Source organism: Suncus etruscus, chromosome 7, assembly GCF_024139225.1.
Source record: "Suncus etruscus isolate mSunEtr1 chromosome 7, mSunEtr1.pri.cur, whole genome shotgun sequence".
Classification (NCBI taxonomy): domain Eukaryota; kingdom Metazoa; phylum Chordata; class Mammalia; order Eulipotyphla; family Soricidae; genus Suncus; species Suncus etruscus.
Genome location: NC_064854.1, coordinates 121,010,841 through 121,031,016, shown reverse-complemented (window position 1 = coordinate 121,031,016; position 20,176 = coordinate 121,010,841). Strand labels below are relative to the sequence as shown.

Genomic DNA, 20,176 nt, shown 5'->3' with positions numbered 1-20,176 from the left:
AAAAAATGAGGATGAAGAATATAAATAAATGTCATATGAAAGTATTTTAATGTTTGTTATATTTAATATTAAACATTTCTATACAAAAATGATGTAGATTTTTTTCCTTTTTTGGTCTTGGATCATACACCCAGCAGTGCTCAGGGATTACTACTGGCTCTGCTCAGTAATCACTCCTGGCAGGCTCAGGGGACCTTGGATAGGATGCCAGAGATTGAACCCAGGTCATCCATGTGCCAGGCAAATTCCCTCCCCACTATGCTATCGCTCTGGCCTCAATTTTTTTCTTTCTATAAACCTTGTTCATGTTCTTTTCATTTGCTGTCAGACCATACCTGGCAATATGTGAGTTATTCCTCATGTGGTCTTTCAGGATCACTCCCAGTGGTGCTTGGCACCATGTAGAACTGGATATTAAATCCGACTCCTTTGTGCAAATCCCTTTGAGCTGTATCCCTGAACTCAGTCCATATTTTTGTTTGTTTGGGCCACACCCAATGATGCTATGGGGTTACTCCTGAAGCTGCTTAGATATTACTCCTGCCAGGCTCTGGAGACCATATGGGATATGGAGGATTGAACCCCAGTTGGCCACGTGCAAAGCAAATGCCCTATGGCCTGGGCTGTTACTCCAGCCCACATGTCCATATTCCTTAGGCCATTTTTTAGATGGGTGTTGGTCTTACCAGGGATTATAATAGACTAATTTACTTGATAAACTTTCATATGAAGTAAAAAAAAATTTTTGTTCTTTATTCCCTTTTCACTTTTATTGTTTAAGTTTATTGTTTTATTGTTTTACTACAATAGGTTTTTATTGTTGTTTTGGTGTTTGGGTCCCACAAAACCATGATGGGGGCTGTTACTCCTGCCAGTACATTCAAGAATTACTCCTGGCATTGTTTGGGGCAACCATATGGGATGCCAGGGGTTGAACTTGGACTGGCCATGTGCTAGGCAAGCACCTGACTTGCTGTACTATCTCTTCAGCCCATTGTTTTTGTTTGTTTTGTTTGGGAGTCACACCCTCGATGCTCAGAGGTTACTTCTGGCAGGCTTGGGGGACCATCTGGGATGCTAGGGATTGAACTCAGATAATCGCATGCAAACACTCTACCCACTGTGCTATTGCTCTAACCCCAGCAACCACACACTTTTTTTTTCTTCATAGTTGTCTTTTGTGGTTTCTGGATTTTGTGTCGGTTAAAAGGTCTTCCCTAGAACTTGGTTATAAATTTTACACTAGTTTAATACTTTCAGGTGTAATCCTTTGGAATCTGAAGTGACCTCCCCCCAGTGGTTTTTCTGAACATAGCTTTAAACAGTATACTGTTTCTGGATCGGATTTTATAGGTCTCCTCAGCCTTGTTGGAAATCTGGGTCACTGTGAGAACTGGATCAAGTTAATCTCACACCCCCCATAGGATGGTGCTTTACAGGGGAAAGGAGTAAAGCAAAGAACATTAGCTGATCTTCTAGCTGTTATCTCATCTCTCAGTAACCTTTATTCCCAAAGACTCTAGTAGAAGAGCTTTTTGTTCTGGAATTACTGGTTGGGTGATAGAACCTTCTTACTGGTCCCCAGAGGAGGAAACCAAACTTAGGGCCATTTCCGGCCATTGATCATTTGTGCGAATCCCACTTAGGTTGCTTCTCCACAGGGACAGCCTGCTGAATCGCTGGAATCTAAAACTATCCTCCATCACAGTGAGGGAAACTTGGTAGTGTTGTCTACATTTCTGCATTACAGCCTTGTGGTGTGTTAGAATAAAGTGCTAGCTAGTGTTTGCTCTTGCTAAAACTTGCACTTTCAAAATGGATGTGAAAAATATTTGCTCAGTGTAACTACCCTCACCTCCTTTAGGGATAGCTAAGCCAGAAGAAGGACAGTCTGCTCTAACGGTCACCGGAAATGACATCACCACCCCTCCAAACAAGGAGCTCCCACCTAGCCCAGAGAAGAAAACAAAGGTAGGAATCAGAAAGGTGTATTATCTTTTACGACTTTTTCTTTTGAAACAGTATCTTATGTTATTGCTTGAGTCATGAGTGAAATTTCTTTTTTCTGAGCTATTAATGACATTTTTAAGTTTGAACATGCTTAGAAAGTGTTTTATATTCTTATATGTTTGGGGGATGTAGAGACTTGGCCGACACACTGCATGGTAAATGCAACATCTATGTCAACTCCGACTCCAATATTTCACATTCTTTCTTTTTTTCTTTCTTTTTTTTTTTTTTTTTTTTTGATTTTTGATCACACCCGGCAGCGCTCAGAGTTACTCCTGGCTTTATGCTCAGAAATCGCTCCTGGCAGGCTCAGGGGACCATATGGGATGCCGGGATTTGAACCACCGACCTTCTGCAAATGCTTTACCTCCATGCTATCTCTCCAGCCCACATTCATTCTTTATAATAGTGCCCAACTTCTAACCTTAAGTATCTTGTGCCAGAGTTCTAGTACAGCAGGTAGAATGTTTGCCTTGCATGTGTTCTATTCCAGCACCAATTATGGTCCTCAGAGCACCATGAGGAATAAGCCCTGAGCACCACCAGGGGAGGACAGACAAACAAAAACTTCCCTATAAAACTCTTATTTTGAATATCTTTAGAAATGATCTTTAAAAAGTTTTTTCTGCTTTTTTTTTTTTTTTTTGGTTTTTGGGCCACACCCAGCGGTGCTCAGGGGTTATTCCTGGCTGTCTGCTCAGAAATAGGTTCTGGCAGGCATGGGGGACCATATGGGACACCAGGATTTGAACCAACCACCTTTGGTCCTGGATCGGCTGCTTGCAAGGCAAACACCGCTGTGCTATCTCTCCGGGCCCATTTTCTGCTTTTCTTAATATCAGCAGTGAAGGGAATTGCAGAACTGTTGTTCTGCAGTAGGTTCTGATACTTGTATTCATGGAAAGGGAAACAATTTTCTGATTTTGGGCATGGGGGCTCACATCTAGAATGGCTTGGAGTCTACTACTTGCCGTGCTGGGAAACCATGGGGTTCCTGGGGTTCTTCCATACAAAGCATGTGCTATAGCCCTTTGAGCCATCTCCCCAAACCAAGGAACATAGATTCCAAGAGGAATCATAGCTTCCAACACTTATTGGTACTTACAGAGTCATATGTCACACTTAAGTTTGTTTAAAGCAGGATGTGGTTGCTTCTTCGTCAAGGTAGAGGTCCTAATAGTTTAACTGCCTGCTGACTCTGAAAGTTAATCATTTAAACTTCGAATATAACTAGGTATAAAATCAAGAAATTTTTCTTTATTTTTTTTGTTTTGTTTTTGTTTTTGGGTCACACCCGGCAGTGCTTAGGGATTACTACTCCTGGCTCTATGCTCAGAAATCGCCCCTGGCAGGCCCAGGGGACCCTATGGGATACCAGGATTCAACCACCGTCCTTCTACATGAAAGGCAAACCCCTTACCTCCATGCTCTCTGTCTGGCCCCAAAATCAAGAAATTTTTAACTATGTCTTTAATAAAGAATTCCAGTATTTTTGTTTGTTAGTTTGTTTGTTTCGGTCACACCCGGCAGCGCTCAGGGGTTCCTCCAGGCTCTATGCTCAGAAATCGCTCCTGGCAGGCTCGGGGGACCATATGGGATGTCGGGATTCGAACCACTGTTCTTCTGCATGCAAGGCAAATGCCTTACCTCCATGCTATCTCTCCGGCCCCAGAATTCCAATTTTCAAAAAGAAAATAATTCCCAGTTTTCTTTGTCTCCATCCTGGTGTTGTTCCACTATTTACTGAGCTCAGAAGAAAGGAATGCTAATTTTCAGTTGCCTTTATCCTCATTGCTTATATTTTTACTTTGAATTGTGCAATTTATATTTTTTAATTTGTTTTTATTTTTGTCTGTGTGTTTGATGTTGACCTTTTATAAACAATACAACAAACCAACCTAAAGCCTTTGGCCTCCACTCCACCTGCAAAGACTCCACCAACGAAGGCCAAAACACAGCCCACTTCTCTCCCTAAGCAACCGGCTCCCACCTTGGGTGGGTCGAATAAAAAACCCATGAGCCTTGCTTCAGGCTCAGTACCAGCTGCCCCACCCAAACGCCCTGCTGCCACCACTACCAGGTCTTCAATCTTACCTTCAAAAGAAATGAAGCCCAAGGTAAGTCGAAGCCGAAGCACTGTGCCAGGGAAATGCTCCCCCCTCTAGGTGTCAGAGAGGCTATCGAGCTCTGTTGTTGCTATCAAGCTAGTGGAATTAGGGAAGACAGAAAAGGGGAGAACCATAGGAAATCAATTTGGGGGGCCCATTGCTACAATCATCAGGTTTATAGGACTTTTGAGCTGTTTTGCCCAAGAGGTTGGAGACAATGAAACGTTGACTTGAGTTCTTTTCCTTTCTCCCAACTCGTCCTCTTCACCTACTTAAATACTTGCTAGCCAATTTCCCCTGCTTCACATACTAATTGAAATTCCCACATCCAATTACCATTCCGCTTCCTGTCCTTTTCTCTGTTTCTGTAATCAGCCTACAAAAGCAGATTTCGCCCGTTACCTGTTACCTTGAGCTGTGACTTTTGTCAACAGTATTCCAGCTGGCTTAAGTAGGTTCCAGCATCGTGTGATCTCTTACTGTGCTTTTGGCTTAATGTCACCTCTCTCTGGGCTCCCAGAGCTCATGTTTTTCTGGGTCTCCCACACATTTTTGCCTGGAAACAGGTCAATTTGGAGCTACAAAAGCTTCATGGGATTGTTCCTGGAAGGAAGGAAGAAAGAGGGTGGGTAGTCTTTGTTTGCCTTCTTTAATATCCTGACTAGGGAAGGACCTTTCAGTCACCTGCTGTGATTCTCAATTGTGGAAATTAGTGGAAAATGATAGTGTTTCATACTTGCAAAGAGAACCAATAGAACCTAAGAAATTGCAGTCTAACTTAAAAGTCCTGGCCAGAAACTAAGAAAATTTACTTTAAATTAGGAATGACCAACAGAGCCAGAGCAGTGGCACAAGCAGTAGGGTGTCTGCCTTGCATGCGCTGACCTGGGATGAACGGTGGTTCACTCCCTCGCATCCCATATCATTCCCCAAGCCAGGGAATTTCTGAGCGCATAGCCTGAGTGTCACCGGTACAGCCCAAAAACCAAAAAATAAATTAATAATGACCAAAATATCATAAATTTCTGATCCTCGATTACCTAATTCACTGCTTCAGATTTGGGAGGGGGGGTTGGGTCACACCAACAGCGCTCAGGGGTTACTCCTGGCTCTACATTCAGAAAATCGTTCCTGGGGCCGGAGAGATAGCATGGAGGTAAGGTGTTTACCTTGCATGCAGAAGGTTGGTGGTTCGAATCCCGGCATCCCATATGGTCCCCTGAGCCTGCCAGGAGTGATTTCTGAGCCTAGAGACAGGAGTAATCCCTGAGTGCTGCCCGGTGTGACCCAAAAAAAAAAAAAACACAAACAAACAAACAAACAAACAAACAAAAAGAAAATTGCTCCTGGCAGGCTCAGGGGATCATGTGGGATGCCGGGCATCAAACCACCATCCTACATGCAAGCCAAATGCTATATCTCCATGCTATCTTTCCAGCCCCTGATTCAGAATTTTTTACAATACCATTATTTTTAATAAGAGATCAAGGGAGAAGGGCTGGAGAAATAGCCTCACACAAGGTTGGCCTACTAGGGTTTGATCCCCTGCATATCGCATAGTCCTTAAGGCAACATTCGATTATATTTAATTAGATGCTAGTCCTGAGTTTGGGATGCCTCCTTAACTGTATTTGCCTTTTATTCTCGGAGTAAAAGAGCTGAATCCAACGTGTCTCAAATTGGCCATGGGTAACATGGTAGGTTTACTTGCTTAAATAGTATGTGCACAACCTGGATTCATGTAGAAACCAGGCTACATCCATTTCTTTTTTGGTTGTGTGTGATGACATGCCCATCTCCTCCAACCAGAAATTAGAGCAACTCTGCTGTCCTCTCCCTTGTTACTACCTTTTGCTTGCAGTCTTCACTTTGATCTTGGCGCTTCTTGTTCACTCTGTTCCTGCCTTCCCTGCTGCCTGCTCATCCTCATTTTCTGTTTCCCTGTTTCCTCTGAGCCTTGGATCTCTGTTCCACCATCTTTAATTTGTTAAGGACATCAAGAAGCTCAGAATTACCCAGAAGCCAAGTATGAGTGGGGTTAAACAGATTCTGCCCGAATTCTCTTCTTTGTGTCCTATTTTGTTTGACTTCATTGGGTCCATCTTAGCCAGTAGAATCATTGAATTTAAGTTAGCTTTTAAAGTTTTATTAATATATTTAAGTATTTTTTGGCCAAGTTTTAATACCTTAGATATATCAGAATTTTTTTTGTTTGTTTGTTTTGTTTTTGGGTTACACCCGGCAGCACTCAGGGGTCACTCCTGGCTCCATGCTCAGAAATCGCTCCTGGCAGGCTCAGGCACCATATGGGATGCTGGGATTCAAACCAATGACCTTCTGCATGAAAGGCAAATGCCTTACCTCCATGCTATCTCTCCAGTCTCGACATGTCAGAATTTAATATAGTGGTCTCGATCTAGTGTTTGCAGTAGCTGGATTGGGTAGTTTCTCATTCTTTTCCTGACCCCAGATTATACCCTACATAGCTAGTTCTCAGGTTGTCTGGGAGATTACAATCTTAGAACCATATATTTTTTTCTTTTATTACTGGCTGAACCCCCTGTCTCCATGTTTTCTGGTGTTTGCTTATGTGGAGCCATCCCTTAGCAAGATTTCCTAGGACTGTTGCTGACGTACAGCTCTTACTCCCACTTTCCTCTCATCAGCCTGCTGCAGAAGTAAAGGTGCCTGAGAAGCGGACATCACCGTCCAAGCCGGCCTCTGTCCAGACCTTCAGGTCTGGCACCAAGAATACCCAGACTATTCCAAAAGCCACTCTTGCCTCAACTGGGCCAACTAGTCGGAGCTCCCCCACTCCTGCGCCCAAGAAGCTCACTAGTGAGTATGGCCACCCTTTTTCTCTTAGACCAGTAGGGAGAGCAGGGCTTTGCCTTTGCTCCAGCTAGTATCCCAGATAACTCTGCCTGTTTACACCTGGGCTTAATGGAGTGCATTGGAAAGTGCCAACTGTGATCTCCCTTTGAGAGGAGCAGTCAGTCATAAACAGTAATATCCCAAGGACCAGAGAGATTGTAAGACACTTTCCTTGCAACCAGCTTGGGTTTGCTCACCACATATGGCCCCCAATATCCACCACGAGTATTCCCTGAGCATAGCCAGGTATAACCCAGTCCCACCCCAGCCCCAAAAGGGAAAAGTTCAGAGTGAAGACGACTCACAATTCTCTACATAGAATTTATCAACCCCTAATTCACATTGGTTTCAGTAAAAGTTATTAAAAAAATAATTTATCAGCCCTTTCTATTGTGATCCCTGTATCACTGAAGCATATAGTGTTCACTGGCTTAGATGATAATAAATATACCATTTAATTTCATAGGTAGGTATTTAGGCCTTGTGGAAAGCATTTCAAGACTGTAGAAAAGAATCAGGGTTGGAGGCCGGCAAGATAGACAGTGGTAGGGTGTTTGCCTTGCACGCAGCTGAACTAGGAAGGCAGTGGTTCAAATCCCGGCATCCCATATGGTCTCCCAAGCCTGCCAGGAGCAATTTCTGAGTGCAAAGCCAGGAATGGCCCCTGAGTGCCTCTGGGTATGACCCAAAAATTAAAAAAAAAAAAAGAAAGAAAGAAAAAGAAAAGAATGAGCTAGAGTGATAGTACAGCAGATAGAGTGCTTCCCTTGCATGCAGCCAACCCAGGTTCAATTCCTGGCATCACCTATTGTCCTCTGAACAGACCCAGGAAGCGATGCCTGAAGTACAGAGCCAGGAATAACCCTTGAATACTGCCAGCTGTGGCCCCTCCCTCCTCTGTTTCCCCCCCCAAAAAAAAGATGATATGGGGACCAGAAATGTGATAGAGTGCCTGCCTTCATAAGTGAGGCCTGATATTGGTCCCAACACTCAAAAAAACATTTTATATGTAATTTTAAAATAAGATGTAAGAGCGAGAGAAGATAGTGCTGTGGATAAGGTGCTTTGCCTTATCATACTTGCCTTACCCGCCATTCTCATTGGATCCCTGTACTCCATATGGTTCCCCCATGCCCACCCAGAGTTTGACCCTTGAGTGCAGAGCCAGGAGTAAGTTCTGAGCTCCACTGGGGATGCCCCAAAAAATAAGTACTAAAAAGAAATGCATTACTCTATTAAGTTCCATAAGGACAGTCTTTACACGGGCTGCCTACTTTATTGCATTATTCCCAAAGACTAACATCAGAATTAGATGAACTCTTTAAATCTGCCTCTTATATGTTATTTAAGAAGTTCATGTGCTTGTGCAGCTGTCAAGACTGAGAGCAAACCTGCAGATGTCAAGAAGATGGTTCCAAAGTCAGCCCCAGGTAATATTCTTACTCAGCCCCCTCATTTTTGTTTTTGTTTTGTTTTGTTTTGTGTGTTCAGAGGTTACTCCTGGTGTGGCTTGAGTACTACATGGGAGGCTTTGAATAGAAACCATGTTGACCACATACAAGGCAAGCATTGTATCTACTGTATTATTGCTCCAACCCCATAATTCTGTGATTTAAATCTCTGCCTCATTCATGGATATAAAAGCACCAGGGGCTGGAGAGAGAACATGGAGGTAGGGCGTTTGCCTTGCATACAGGACGATGGTTCGAATCCCAGCATCCCAGATGGTCCCCCGAGCCTGCCAGGACCGATTTCTGAGTGGAGAGCCAGGAGGAATCCCTGAGTACTGCCGGGTGTGACCCAAAAACCAAAGGAAAAAAAAAATCTCCGATTTGGGGGCCGGAGCGATAGTGCAGTGGTAGGGCATTTGCCTTGCATGTGGCTTATTCAGGACAACAAGGACCTCGGTTTGATCTCTAGCAACCCATATGGTCCCCCAAGCCAGGAGCGACTTCTGAGCGCATAGCCAAGAATAACCCCAGAGCATCATGAGGTGTGGCCCAAAAACCAAAACAAATAAATAAATAAATAAACTCCAATTTGCTCTTTCTTGAACTCTTTTTTTTTTTTATTGTTTTGTTTTGGGGCCACACCTGGCAGCACTCAAGGATTACTCCTGGCTCTGCACTCAGAAATTACTCTAGGCAGGTTCCAGGGACCATATGAGATCCCAGGGATTGAATTCGGGCTGGCCGCATGCAAAGTAAATGCTCTACTTGCTGTGCTATCACTCCAGCCCCCTTCTTTGAACTCTTATCTCTAAATCCTACCTTTGCAGCTGACCTGAGTCGCTCCAAGAGCATCAATTCTCTGAAGAAAAATCCTCCTGTTTCTGGGGCAGCCCCTGCAGCAGGGGTGGCTCCCAGAGTCAAGTCTGTACCCATGTCTTCCCGCTCCTCCACGGCACCTCCCACAGAAAAGAAGCCCACAGCGACAAAGACCAGCCCCTCAACCCCCAGGCCAAGCCGCCTGGCTACAAATACTTCTGCCCCTGATCTGAAGAATGTTCGCTCAAAAATTGGCTCCACAGAAAACATCAAGCATCAGCCTGGTGGAGGCCGGGTAGGTCCAGGAATATCATTCTGTGTTGTTGTTGCTGTTTTCCTCATTTTCCTTTATTAGTTTTTGCATTCTGGCTTCCTCCCCTGCCATATCTAAAAACTGTCCCAAGCATGCTCTGGTCCTCATAGCAACCCTAGGGGCCTACCCACAAAGGAGGGGAAGTCAGGACTTCAGGGCATTTTAGTCTGTGCTTTGGTCTCCTGGGTAGGAATGTGCTGACCTTTAGATGGTCTCACACTGTCTCATTCAGGGTTTAGGGTTGTTTGGAGATAAACAGGTTCTTCTTTTTTTTTTTTTGGTCACACCTGTTTGACGATCAGGGGTTACTCCTGGCTATGCACTCAGAAATCGCCCCTGGCTTGGGGGGACCATATGGGACGCCGGGGGATCGAACCACCACGGTGTCCGTCCTACACTAGCGCTTGCAAGGCAGACACCTTACCTCTAGCGCCACCTTCCCGGCCCCTCAGGTTCCTCTTCTGATTTATAAAATAAGCAGACAACTCTGCTGGAGTCAAGGAGACAGTAGTCAAAGATATGGACAGAGCCAGTTCTTTATAGTTGTTATTCCGCACTGTGGAAAGTGGAACACCTCTTTTTTCCTTAAGGCCTACCTTATGGAGAATCTAAGAACAAATTAGAGGTTCTCTTCAAGTCTGGATGACTTGTTGTGACCCCTGGCTTTCCTGAACAGAGAGCTGTAGGAAGTGGAAAGTAGAGAAAGGCAGGGCAGGCCACAGTGATACTCTGTAAGGTTTTGCTGATGGCACTCATCTGAAATTATTTACCTTTAGCCACCCGGTGACTTGATATGTGGGGAAGGTGGTGGCAGAAATCCATCTGGAACATTTTCATTCTGAAACAAAACTTCTCATTGCCTCTGTCATTCTCCAGCACTAAAGCTGCCATCTCTGATTTGAGCAAGATGGGAAATTGCTTCAGTTCCGAGGTGTTGAACAATTAAAGAGGGTCCAAATGAGGCAGACTTCTGGTACTGTTTGGAGGACAGTGATCACAAACTGGGTTCCTCTGGGCTAATGGCCTTTTGCCAAGAGGCTCTCTGGTCGATACAGCCAGACATCTGAGGCATGGCACTGTTGACCTTTTTTTCTCTTTCTCTTATGGTGCCAAAGTAGCAGCCATTTTGCAGAGAGTTTCTTAATTTTGTTGATGAATAAATTATTTTCTGTTCCAACATGCTGACGATTGTGATACTTTCCATCATCGCTCATGGCTCCCTGGGACTATGGCTGGTTGCATGGAGTGAAGCAGCATATTTGAGAGAGACAGCATTGTGATAGGGAAACCCAATATGCCTTCTGGCCAGAGTTGCTCATTTGGGTTTCTCAACCTTCCTTCCTACATTCTCTGTGATTTGGCGTCTTGATTTCTTTTTCATGTCTCAGCTCCTGTGCCTCTGCCTCGCTTTACCTTTGAAAATGGTTATTTTTTCCTAGGAAAATGTGGACTTGCCTCTGTTTGGTGTTCTGACCAGTTTCTGAGTATTCGGCAACGTTCTCCCCTTCTTGGCATTTGCACTCCTGTCCTCTTTGTTTGAAATTTGCCCTCCCTTTATTTCCATCCAGGCCAAAATAGAGAAAAAAACAGAGCCCGCTGCCACAGCTCGAAAGCCTGAAACTAATGCAGTCACTAAAACAGCTGGCCCAGTTGCGAATACACAGAAACCGCCGGCTGGGAAAGTGAGTTTTATTTAGACTTTTACCTCATGCAGGTAAAAGATGCTCAATGATGTCTTCCAGCCTGAGTCACTTTCCCTTCTATCACACTTTTTTTTGTCCTGTCCCTAACTAGTCACTGCTGCTTCTCACCAGTGTTCCCTTCTGTGTGTTTGATGACTCAGCCATCAAAATGTTTTTGTTTTTAATCTTGGTATTAAATCTGGACTTAACTAAAGTTGGGAATCCTTGAACTGTTTGGGGAATGTTTACTTAAGGGGAACAATACAGCTAGCATCTTCAGTCTTCATTACAGATCTTGGTCTGCAGTGCAGATCCCCACACTTCAGGCTCTATCAACAAGCATTGATCATCTTCCAGCTTTGAGAACTCTGAAACCTGTTTTAGGTTGAACTAGAAGGCCTGTCTCATCACAGCTGAGTATGGAGAGAGCTTCCTTTGTCCTGGCTGCCAAGCACCTCTGAACTGAACATTGGTCTTCCCATTCCCAGCAAAAACCCACCCAGCCTAGAGCTTGTAGCACAAACTGGAGGACAAAGAAGCATAAGCGCTGATTCTAGGTTGCTTGCAGAGGAATTCTCCCCCCACACCCCTTCCTGTGTGAGGGGTAGGTAGCTTCTCTGGCGATGGACATGAAAAGCAGGGTATAGGCCCAAGACCAAGAAGCTGAAGATTTGGCCAGTGACTCGTTTGCATCGAGGCTTCTAGTTCTTTAAGTCGCTGATTCCACCCAGGGTTCATTAGCCAGTGGGTTGCTAACTGATTATTCATCACGGAAGTTATCTGGCAGGCAGGAAATGTTGAGTGGTGAAACAGATGGTTGGAATTTCTCCTACTGGATGTTTTTCCTCTGAAAAGAACCCTTTGGGAGGCATCACATGTGAAGGGCCCTGAAGTAAAGGAAGGAAAGAAATGTTAGTTCCTTCTGGAATTCTTTGTTTTAGACATCAGCACCTGGCAGCTCTGTTCTGGAACATTGTTCCTGTAGTGTATGGGTGCTGTTGTCTGTGCATGCCTTCTGTTCTAAGTGCAAAGGAATATTACAGAACACACTCATGTGGGCATCTGTAGAACCAAGGAAAGTGTTTGGTTTTGTGTCTGGAGAAGGTTCTTTTGTATTTTTGTGTATCGGGGTTATTTTTGTTTTTTGTTTTTGGTTTTGGTTTTGGTTTTTTTTTGCCGTACCTGGCTGTGCTCTGGTTATTCCTGGTTCTGTGGGACTCAGGAATCAGTCAGGAAAGGGGCTTAGAACTAATCCTGGTGGGCTTGGGAGACCATTTGGGATGCCAGGGATTGAACCTGGGTCAGCTGCATGCTAGGCAAACAAATGACTTGTCCGCTATGCTAATTTCCCTGGCTCCAGGTATTTTTGGTGTTTTGTTTTTGTTTTTAGGCCCCACCCAGTGGTGCACTCGGAAATTACTCCTGGCTCACTCAGGGGGTCCTTTAGGATCCTGGAGATTGAACCTAGGTCAGCATGTACATGCAAGGCAAAACCCCCTACCCATGTGCTATTTGCTTCAGCCTCACCCTAGGTGGTAATATTTTTTGTGGTAATTTTGTTTTTTTTTTTTTTTTTTTTTTTTTGGTTTTTGGTTATTGGTTGTGTGTGTGGGGGTCATATCTGGTATATCAGTGCTCAGAGGTAACTCCTGATTCTTTTTGTTTGTTTGTTTGTTTGTTTGTTTGTTGGGTCACACCCGGCAACGCTCAGAGGTTACTCCTGGCTCTGCGCTCAGAAATCGCCCCTGGCAGGCAAACACCTTACCTCCATGTTATCTCTCTGGCCCCAGAGAAAGTTATTTTCATAGAGGCCATGGCCAGTGTTCAGCTGTGCCCTGTGGTCTGTTTTTAGTGTCTAGACCTGTTCTCAGAGCTACTTGGGCTGTCTAGGAGGTGTTCAGGGGCCCAGCAGCATTGAATTCAGGGCTTTGCACAGGCCACATGTGTCAACCATTTGAGCTTACTCCCTGACCTCTGAAAAAATTTAGGGCCATTGAGGGGAAAGGGTTGGTTGGTTGGTTTTTGGACCATACTCAAAGGATACTCAAGGGTTTACTCCTGGCTCTACACTTAGGGATCATTCCTGACAGTACTCGAGACCATATGGGATGCCAGAGATCAAACCCAGGTTAGGGTTTGTGTCAAGGCAAATGCTCTATCCACAATCTCTCCGGTCCCTGAAAAAGATATTTTAACCTGGACCTATTTAAATAAAGCTCAAATCTACTGTGCTCTTTGGATTCTGAGCTCAAAAGACCAGTGAAAGTGTCACAGCTGTTGTGTGTGCCCACATTTGCGATGTTGGGGATCAAAACCAGAGCCTTCATTTGCAAGCTCTCCTACCGAGCTAACATCTAGGGTCACCTGAAAGTGTGACAGCTGCTCAGGCTGTTGCCTGTGCACCCCCTGGTGTCCAAGACTCAGCATGGCAGATCGAGCAGATCGTGGTCTCTTTACAGTAATAGCTTAATCATCCTCCCTTCCTGTTGGTATCAGGTCTGTGTTGTGTAAACAACTGTCTAGTACTTTCCTTTTTTTTTCTTTTTTTTTTCTTTTTTTTTTTTTTGGTTTTTGGTTTTTGGGCCACACCCGGCGGTGCTCAGGGGTTACTCCTGGCTGTCTGCTCAGAAATAGCTCCTGGCAGGCACGGGGGACCATATGGGACACCGGGATTCGAACCAACCACCTTTGGTCCTGGATTGGCTGCTTGCAAGGCAAACGCCACTGTGCTATCTCTCCGGGCCCTGTCTAGTACTTTTCTAAGGAGCTTTTTCCTCCTGGGTAGTCTGGTTGCAATAACTTAAGCCTCAGATTTTATTATTATCATTAAGTTTATGGGTTAGGGCCAGAGAGATAGCATGGAGAAGGACGGTAGTTCAAATCCTGGCATCCCATATGGTCCCCCAAGCCTGCCAGGAGTGATTTCTGAGCGCAGAGCCAGGAGTAACCCCTGAGTACTGCCGGTGTGACACACACACAGACACAAAAAAAAGTTTGGGGGTTATACTTGGTGATGCTCAGGGGTTACTCATGGTTTTGTGCTCAGGATACACATGGGATACTGGAGGTCCAACCCGGTGGGCCCTACTGGCTGTCCTATTTCTCCAGCTCAAGGCCTCAGAACCTAGATCAGAACTCGTCTGGTGAGCAGGATGCTTGTCAAGGAAAGCCGCAGGACCCTGGGACCTGATGTGTAGTGAGAGAGCAGGCCTGGGTGTCCCAGACCAGTCGCCTGAGCCTGTGAATCTCACCCAAGCCGCCAAAGAGGGTGATGGTGACCATGAGCCACTTTGACAACATGTTTCTCTCCCTGTGTCCTTCTGCTTTCACTCCTTTTCCTGCTGCTTAAAATGCTCCTTTCTGCTTCTCCACAGCTATTCTGCTGAAGTGGGGCCGAGTTCAGGAGTTCTCTGGTGGTCATTACAGTCACTTGTGGACTGAACTCACCCCCATCCTGTGTCCGTTCTAACCAATGCTCTCCCTTTCTGTTTGTTCTCCAACTCTCCAGGTCCAGATAGTGTCTAAGAAGGTGAACTACAGTCACATTCAGTCCAAGTGTGGTTCCAAGGACAACATTAAGCATGTTCCTGGAGGTGGTAATGTAAGTATATGCTCTGGGCATGTGAGGGACAGGTCCCTACCAGACTCACAGGACGACCCAGAGAATAATCTCCTCTGCCTCCTCTTCCACTTCACCGTAATCTTTGTTAAATGACTCCTCTCTTCCTCCCTCTTCTGCTCTTCTCTTCACTTCCTCTCCCTTGTCTTATTTTGTTTTATTTTGGGAAGCTGGTGATTATTCGTGGCTCTGAACTCAGGAATCAGTTCTGGCAGGCTCAGGGGACCATGTGAGATGCTGGGGATTGAACCCATGTTGGATACATGCAAGACAAGCGCCCTGCCTTTTCCCCTCCTCACCCTGTTGTTTTGTTTTTTTTTTAATGCCCTTTCATTCTATTATTTTAATGAAAAGAAAGTGGAGTGTGGAGGGAATGCTCCCAAGTTGTGTCCAGGATGTCCAGGTGCCCCACTGGTGAGTCTCTTCAAACTGGGCCATCAGCTCAGTACAGTGGTCTGAGAATGTACTGGTGCTCTGACTGAAGATCTGAGGATCCGGCCACTCCAAAAGTGCTCTAGGCTTTCAGGGCTGCTCCCAGCTATGTCGAGGGACCTCATAATGTGAAGAAGTACATTTGGGTTGAATATCCCTAAAGCTCTATTATCTCCTGGCCATTTTATTCTTTCACTTATTTATTTATTTATTTATTTATTTATTTATTTATTATTTATTGGGTCACACCCCAGCAGTGCTCACATGGCTTGGGGGAACATATGGGTTTGCTAGCGAAGGACACCAGATCAGCTGTGCAAGGCAGGCCCCTACCTGATGTACCCTTTACTTCTTTAATCCTGCCCTCCATTTTTTTTCTTCCCCTCCTTTTCCTTGTTTCCTATTCCTTCGGTGGCCATATCATCCTGACCTCCAAATAATCACTTCACTCAGTCATGCTGATGTGAGGAAAGTAGCCTGAATGTTCCTCTCTTTTCTCACACCTTTGCCCCTTACTTTCTCTAATTGCCCTGCCACTTATATACCGGAGGCCCAGGTTCGAGTCCCAGTACCAGGTGGTTCTCTGAGCACAGAGCCAGATGTCTGGAGACCAGAAGACCCAAAGCCAAAATGACACAATATAATGATCAATCACTCCTATTCTCTTCAGGTTCAGATTCAGAACAAGAAGGTGGACATCTCTAAGGTCTCCTCCAAGTGTGGGTCCAAGGCCAACATCAAGCACAAGCCTGGTAAGTCTGGTCTCCTACGTTCCCCTGCGCGGTGGGGGAGTTGCCAGGGCAGGTGGGGTTCCGTCCCTAATTCTCTCTCTCTTCTCTCTCTCTCTCTCTCTCTCTCTCTCTCTCTCTCTCTCTCTCTCTCTCTCTCTCTCTCCTTCCTTCCTTCCTTCCTTCCTTCCTTCCTTCCTTCCTTCCTTCTTTCCTTTCTTTCTTTCTTTCTTTCTTTTTCTTTCTTTCTTTTCTTTCTTTCTTTCTTTCTTTCTCTTTCTTTCTTCTTTCTTTCTTTCTTTCTTTCTTCTTTCTTTCTTTCTTTTCTTTCTTTCTTTCTTCTTTCTTCTTTCTTTCTTTCTTTCTTTCTTTCTTTCTTTCTTTCTTTCTTTCTTCTTTCTTTCTTTCTTTCTTTCTTTCTTTCTTTCTTTCTTTCTTTCTTTCTTTCTTTCTTTCTTTCTTTCTTTCTTTCTTTCTCCTTCCTTCCTTCCCTCCTTCCTTTCCTTCTTTCTTTCCTTCTTCCCTCCCTCCCTCTCTCCCCCCCTTTCTTCTTTCTCTTTTTTTTTTTTGGTTTTTGGTTTTTTGGTCCCACCCACCAGCGCTCAGGGGTTCCTCTGGCTCTACACTCAGAAATCGCTCCTGGCAGACTCAAGAGGGGGACCATATGGGATGCCGGAATTCGAACCACCGTCCTTCTGCATGCAAGGCAAATGCCTTACCTCCATGCTCTCTCTCCGGCCCCTCTTTTCCTCTTTCCATAAGAAGACCACAGCCGGGGCCGGGCGGTGGCGCTGGAGGTAAGGTGCCTGCCTTACCTGCGCTAGCCTAGGAGACGGACCGCGGTTCGATCCCTGGCGTCCCATATGGTCCCCCAAGCCAGGAGCGACTTCTGAGCGCATAGCCAGGAGTAACCCCTGAGCGTTACCGGGTGTGGCCCAAAAACCAAAAAAAAAAAAAAAAAAATAGAAGACCACAGCCAGGGGGAAGGCTTGCACACTCACAGCTGACCCTGATTCCATCTCCAGCATCTCATATGATCCCCCTAGCCTGCCAGGAGTGATTCCTGAGTACAGAATCAGAGGTCACCCCTGAGCATCTCCAGGAGTGACCCCAAAAGAATCCCACAGCCAAGTCCCCAGCCGGACACAGCTGTGAGGGCAAGGCAGCAGGTCCCTGTTGGGAAGGAGTCCAGGTGTTGACCTTGTAGGTGAAGGGATGTGCCTGTCTCTGCCTCTGAAACTCCAATCTGACCCGACATTAAGGCAGAGGGGAGCTGGTGTCACCCGCTGTCCCAACTGTCAGCAGCCAGAATGGGCATGCTCTGTGCTCTGTGCTCTGGATCTGGCTGGTCCATGGTGCAGGCTGTGCATCAGGAAGACCCATCCCCATCCCCACAGGCTGCCTTTCTCTTGGTAGAATCAGAGTCACCTGTTTATGTGCATCCCCTGTGCTGCCTTATTTGTTCCAAGGGCCTCTTCATTGGCCAAGCTCTGATGCCTCTTCAGGTGCTTGCAACCTTCCCCATAGGGAGAATTCCAATGTTAACGCAGTTTCTGTTTGGCCCCAGGTGGAGGAGATGTCAAGATTGAAAGTCAGAAGTTGAACTTCAAGGAGAAGGCCCAAGCGAAGGTGGGATCCCTCGATAACATGGGCCACCTGCCGGCAGGAGGCGCTGTAAAGGTAGAGAGTGGGGTCCCAGGGGCTCTTGGCAAGGGGGGCGTGGGTTGGGTTGTGGCCTGGAGGCTGGGTGCCAGCAGGTGGGCGCTTGTCACCGCCCCTCAGTCCGTGCAGGAGCCATGTCACTCCTCCATCGCCCTCTCCGTTGTTCCTCATCAGCCACGAGTGAGGCAGGCGAGGTGAAGAGGCCCAGCTGCCTCTGGCTCATCCTGGGGACAGAGGCCACTGCTGAGGGCCTGGGCCCTCCTCACTCTGAGCCCCACAGCTGTTCTGTTCTGAGGGATGGAGTCCACAGATGGGTGGACTTGTTTCTAGTTCCCCGCTTCCTTGAAGGAGGTGTGGGTGCCCCCAGTGTGTCTCTGTCCCCCCGTGGTGCAGGCTGTGCCAGCAGGTCTAGCGCCCTGGGCTCCCCTTAATGTGTGACAGGGCTGGTGTCCTTGGGACTGGCTGGGCCTCTCCTCCCTTCCCTTCCTCTCGCCTTCCCTCTCCCCCTCTGCACTGCGTGAGACCCTTTGTGTGCCCAGTCACTGCCTCTCCTGTGTTTCATGTCTCGGAAGGGGGGGCTTTGGGGAACACCTTTTAAGTTAGTTCAGCTGCTTGGGAAGGGCGGGGTGCAGCGAGAAGAGGTGCTGCAGCTGGGATCCAAACTCTGGCCCACCCTCCCTCAGGGTTCTCTTGACTAGTGTTTGCGAGCATCGGAGCTCCTCTCTGTCTCGGGCCTCACTTCCTTCCCATTCAGTGAGGAGCTGGTCTCTGGGCGCTACCACATTGACTGTTGGTGGCAGAGCTTGGGGGAAGCTCCATTTCTGGCCTTGCTACCCCAGGCTTGTGTTCTCTCCTGCCCCGTCTCTGCCTAGAGGGGAGGCCTGGGGCTTTCCAAGTACCACGTTCCTGCTTCGCTTGTGGCCTCCAAGAGCCTCCCCATTTCCTTGATTTACACTGGTGTCCACATGTCACCCACATGTCCTACTCCTGTGAAGCCCTCCAGTCCCGGAGTCTAAGTCTCTGCTCTTCTTCCCCGCCTCCCCCTGTGCCTCAAGTTCCAGGGTGCTGTTAGAGCAAAGCCTCAGTTTGGAGCAGGTGGGGCTTGCTTAGTGGCTCTGAGAAAATCTCTGAGCACAGGCTGGTGTGTTCTGGGGACAGTCTGGGATTAGTTGGTTCACAGGTGGCAGCTGGCTCCTCTCAGACTGATCTCAGGGGCCGGAGCCATAGCACAGCAGGTCGGATGTTTGCCTTGCAGGCACCTGGGTTCAATCCCTGACATCCTGTAGGGTCCCCGAATGAGCACAGAGCCAGGAGTAACCCCTGAGTATAGTGGGTATGTTTGTTTCTCTCCCCCAACCTCCCAAAGAAAGAAAAAGAAACTGAGCTCACTCCCGGAACTCCCTGACAGGTAGTTCTTAGGCCTGTGGCTCCTAGACAGCTGCCAGGACTGTTCCTCACCATGACCCCTGTGAGGGGCCGGGGCTGTGCGCCTTCTTTGGCTCAGATTCTTGTCCCACACCCAGCCCCCAATCAGAAGTCAGGCCTCCAGGCTGGGTAGGAACGGGGGTCCCTGTCTAGAGTCTACAGATGGCATGATGAGTATACCCTAAAGCAGTGGGGCAGGGTGATGGGGTCGGGGGGAGGTGTGGGCTGTGTGTAAAACCCACTCATTCCCCATCTCACTTCCTCCCCGACTGACCCTGCATTGTCTCCCCACTGTTTCATTGTAGACTGAGGGCGGTGGCAGCAAGACCCCTCCGTGTCCGGGCCCCCCTGCTGGGGAGGTGCCGGCCTCCCCTGAGGCAGCGCCTGAAGCTGGCACCCCCACTTCAGCCTCTGGTCTCAGTGGCCACACCACCCTTTCAGGGGGTGGTGACCAAAGGGAGGCCCAGACCTTGGACACCCAGATCCAGGAGACAAGTAAGTGGCTGGGCTTGGCCTGAGGCCAGCCAGGGGCCCTGCCACTGGCTGCAATTGAACCTCCTTTGTTGTTTGACTAGAATGTGGCCTAAATTTTAACGAAGTCACCTTTTATTTTCCAGGCATCTAACGATGACATTCTGGTCTCGTCTTCCGTCCCATGTCCCCCTCTTGTGTCCCTTGTTGCCCTTCCCCTTCCCTCCTCCCGTGTCACTGCAGATTGAGACGTACAGGCTGACGTTCCGGGCAAACGCCAGGGCTCGCACCGACCACGGGGCCGACATTGTCTCCCGTCCCCCCCACTTCCCTGGCGGCCTCAGCTCAGGCTCCCGGGCCCTCGGCTCCTTCCCCAGGGCTGCCCACTAGACCAGGGATCTGGGCAGCCCTTAGAATCCCGCCTTCCCTTCCCCTGCCTCCCTCGCTTGTCCAGGGCAGCTGCGGTCCCACCCCTCACACCCCCTTCCCACTCTGCCCAGGCCTAGCTCGCTTTGCTCCATCCCACCCTATCATCGTGCTGCTGCTCCATGGGGAAAGCTGAAGGGGCTGAGGGAGGCCGGGAGG

General features: G+C 47.3%; 1 protein-coding gene across 1 annotated transcript in view; it reads left to right on the top strand.

The window, feature by feature from the left end:
* The window catches only part of MAP4 (microtubule associated protein 4), a 171,894-nt gene extending 151,921 nt beyond the window's left edge, over nucleotides 1-19,973 (top strand). Inside the window, 11 exon segments of the mRNA XM_049777292.1 lie at nucleotides 1,865-1,971; nucleotides 3,915-4,127; nucleotides 6,785-6,956; nucleotides 8,363-8,422; nucleotides 9,271-9,554; nucleotides 11,141-11,254; nucleotides 14,763-14,855; nucleotides 15,976-16,057; nucleotides 17,601-17,713; nucleotides 19,426-19,615; nucleotides 19,738-19,973. Of these exon segments, the coding sequence (XP_049633249.1) occupies nucleotides 1,865-1,971; nucleotides 3,915-4,127; nucleotides 6,785-6,956; nucleotides 8,363-8,422; nucleotides 9,271-9,554; nucleotides 11,141-11,254; nucleotides 14,763-14,855; nucleotides 15,976-16,057; nucleotides 17,601-17,713; nucleotides 19,426-19,615; nucleotides 19,738-19,745 (1,436 nt within the window). The 3' untranslated portion in view covers nucleotides 19,746-19,973.
* The last annotated feature ends 203 nt before the right edge of the window (nucleotides 19,974-20,176 follow it).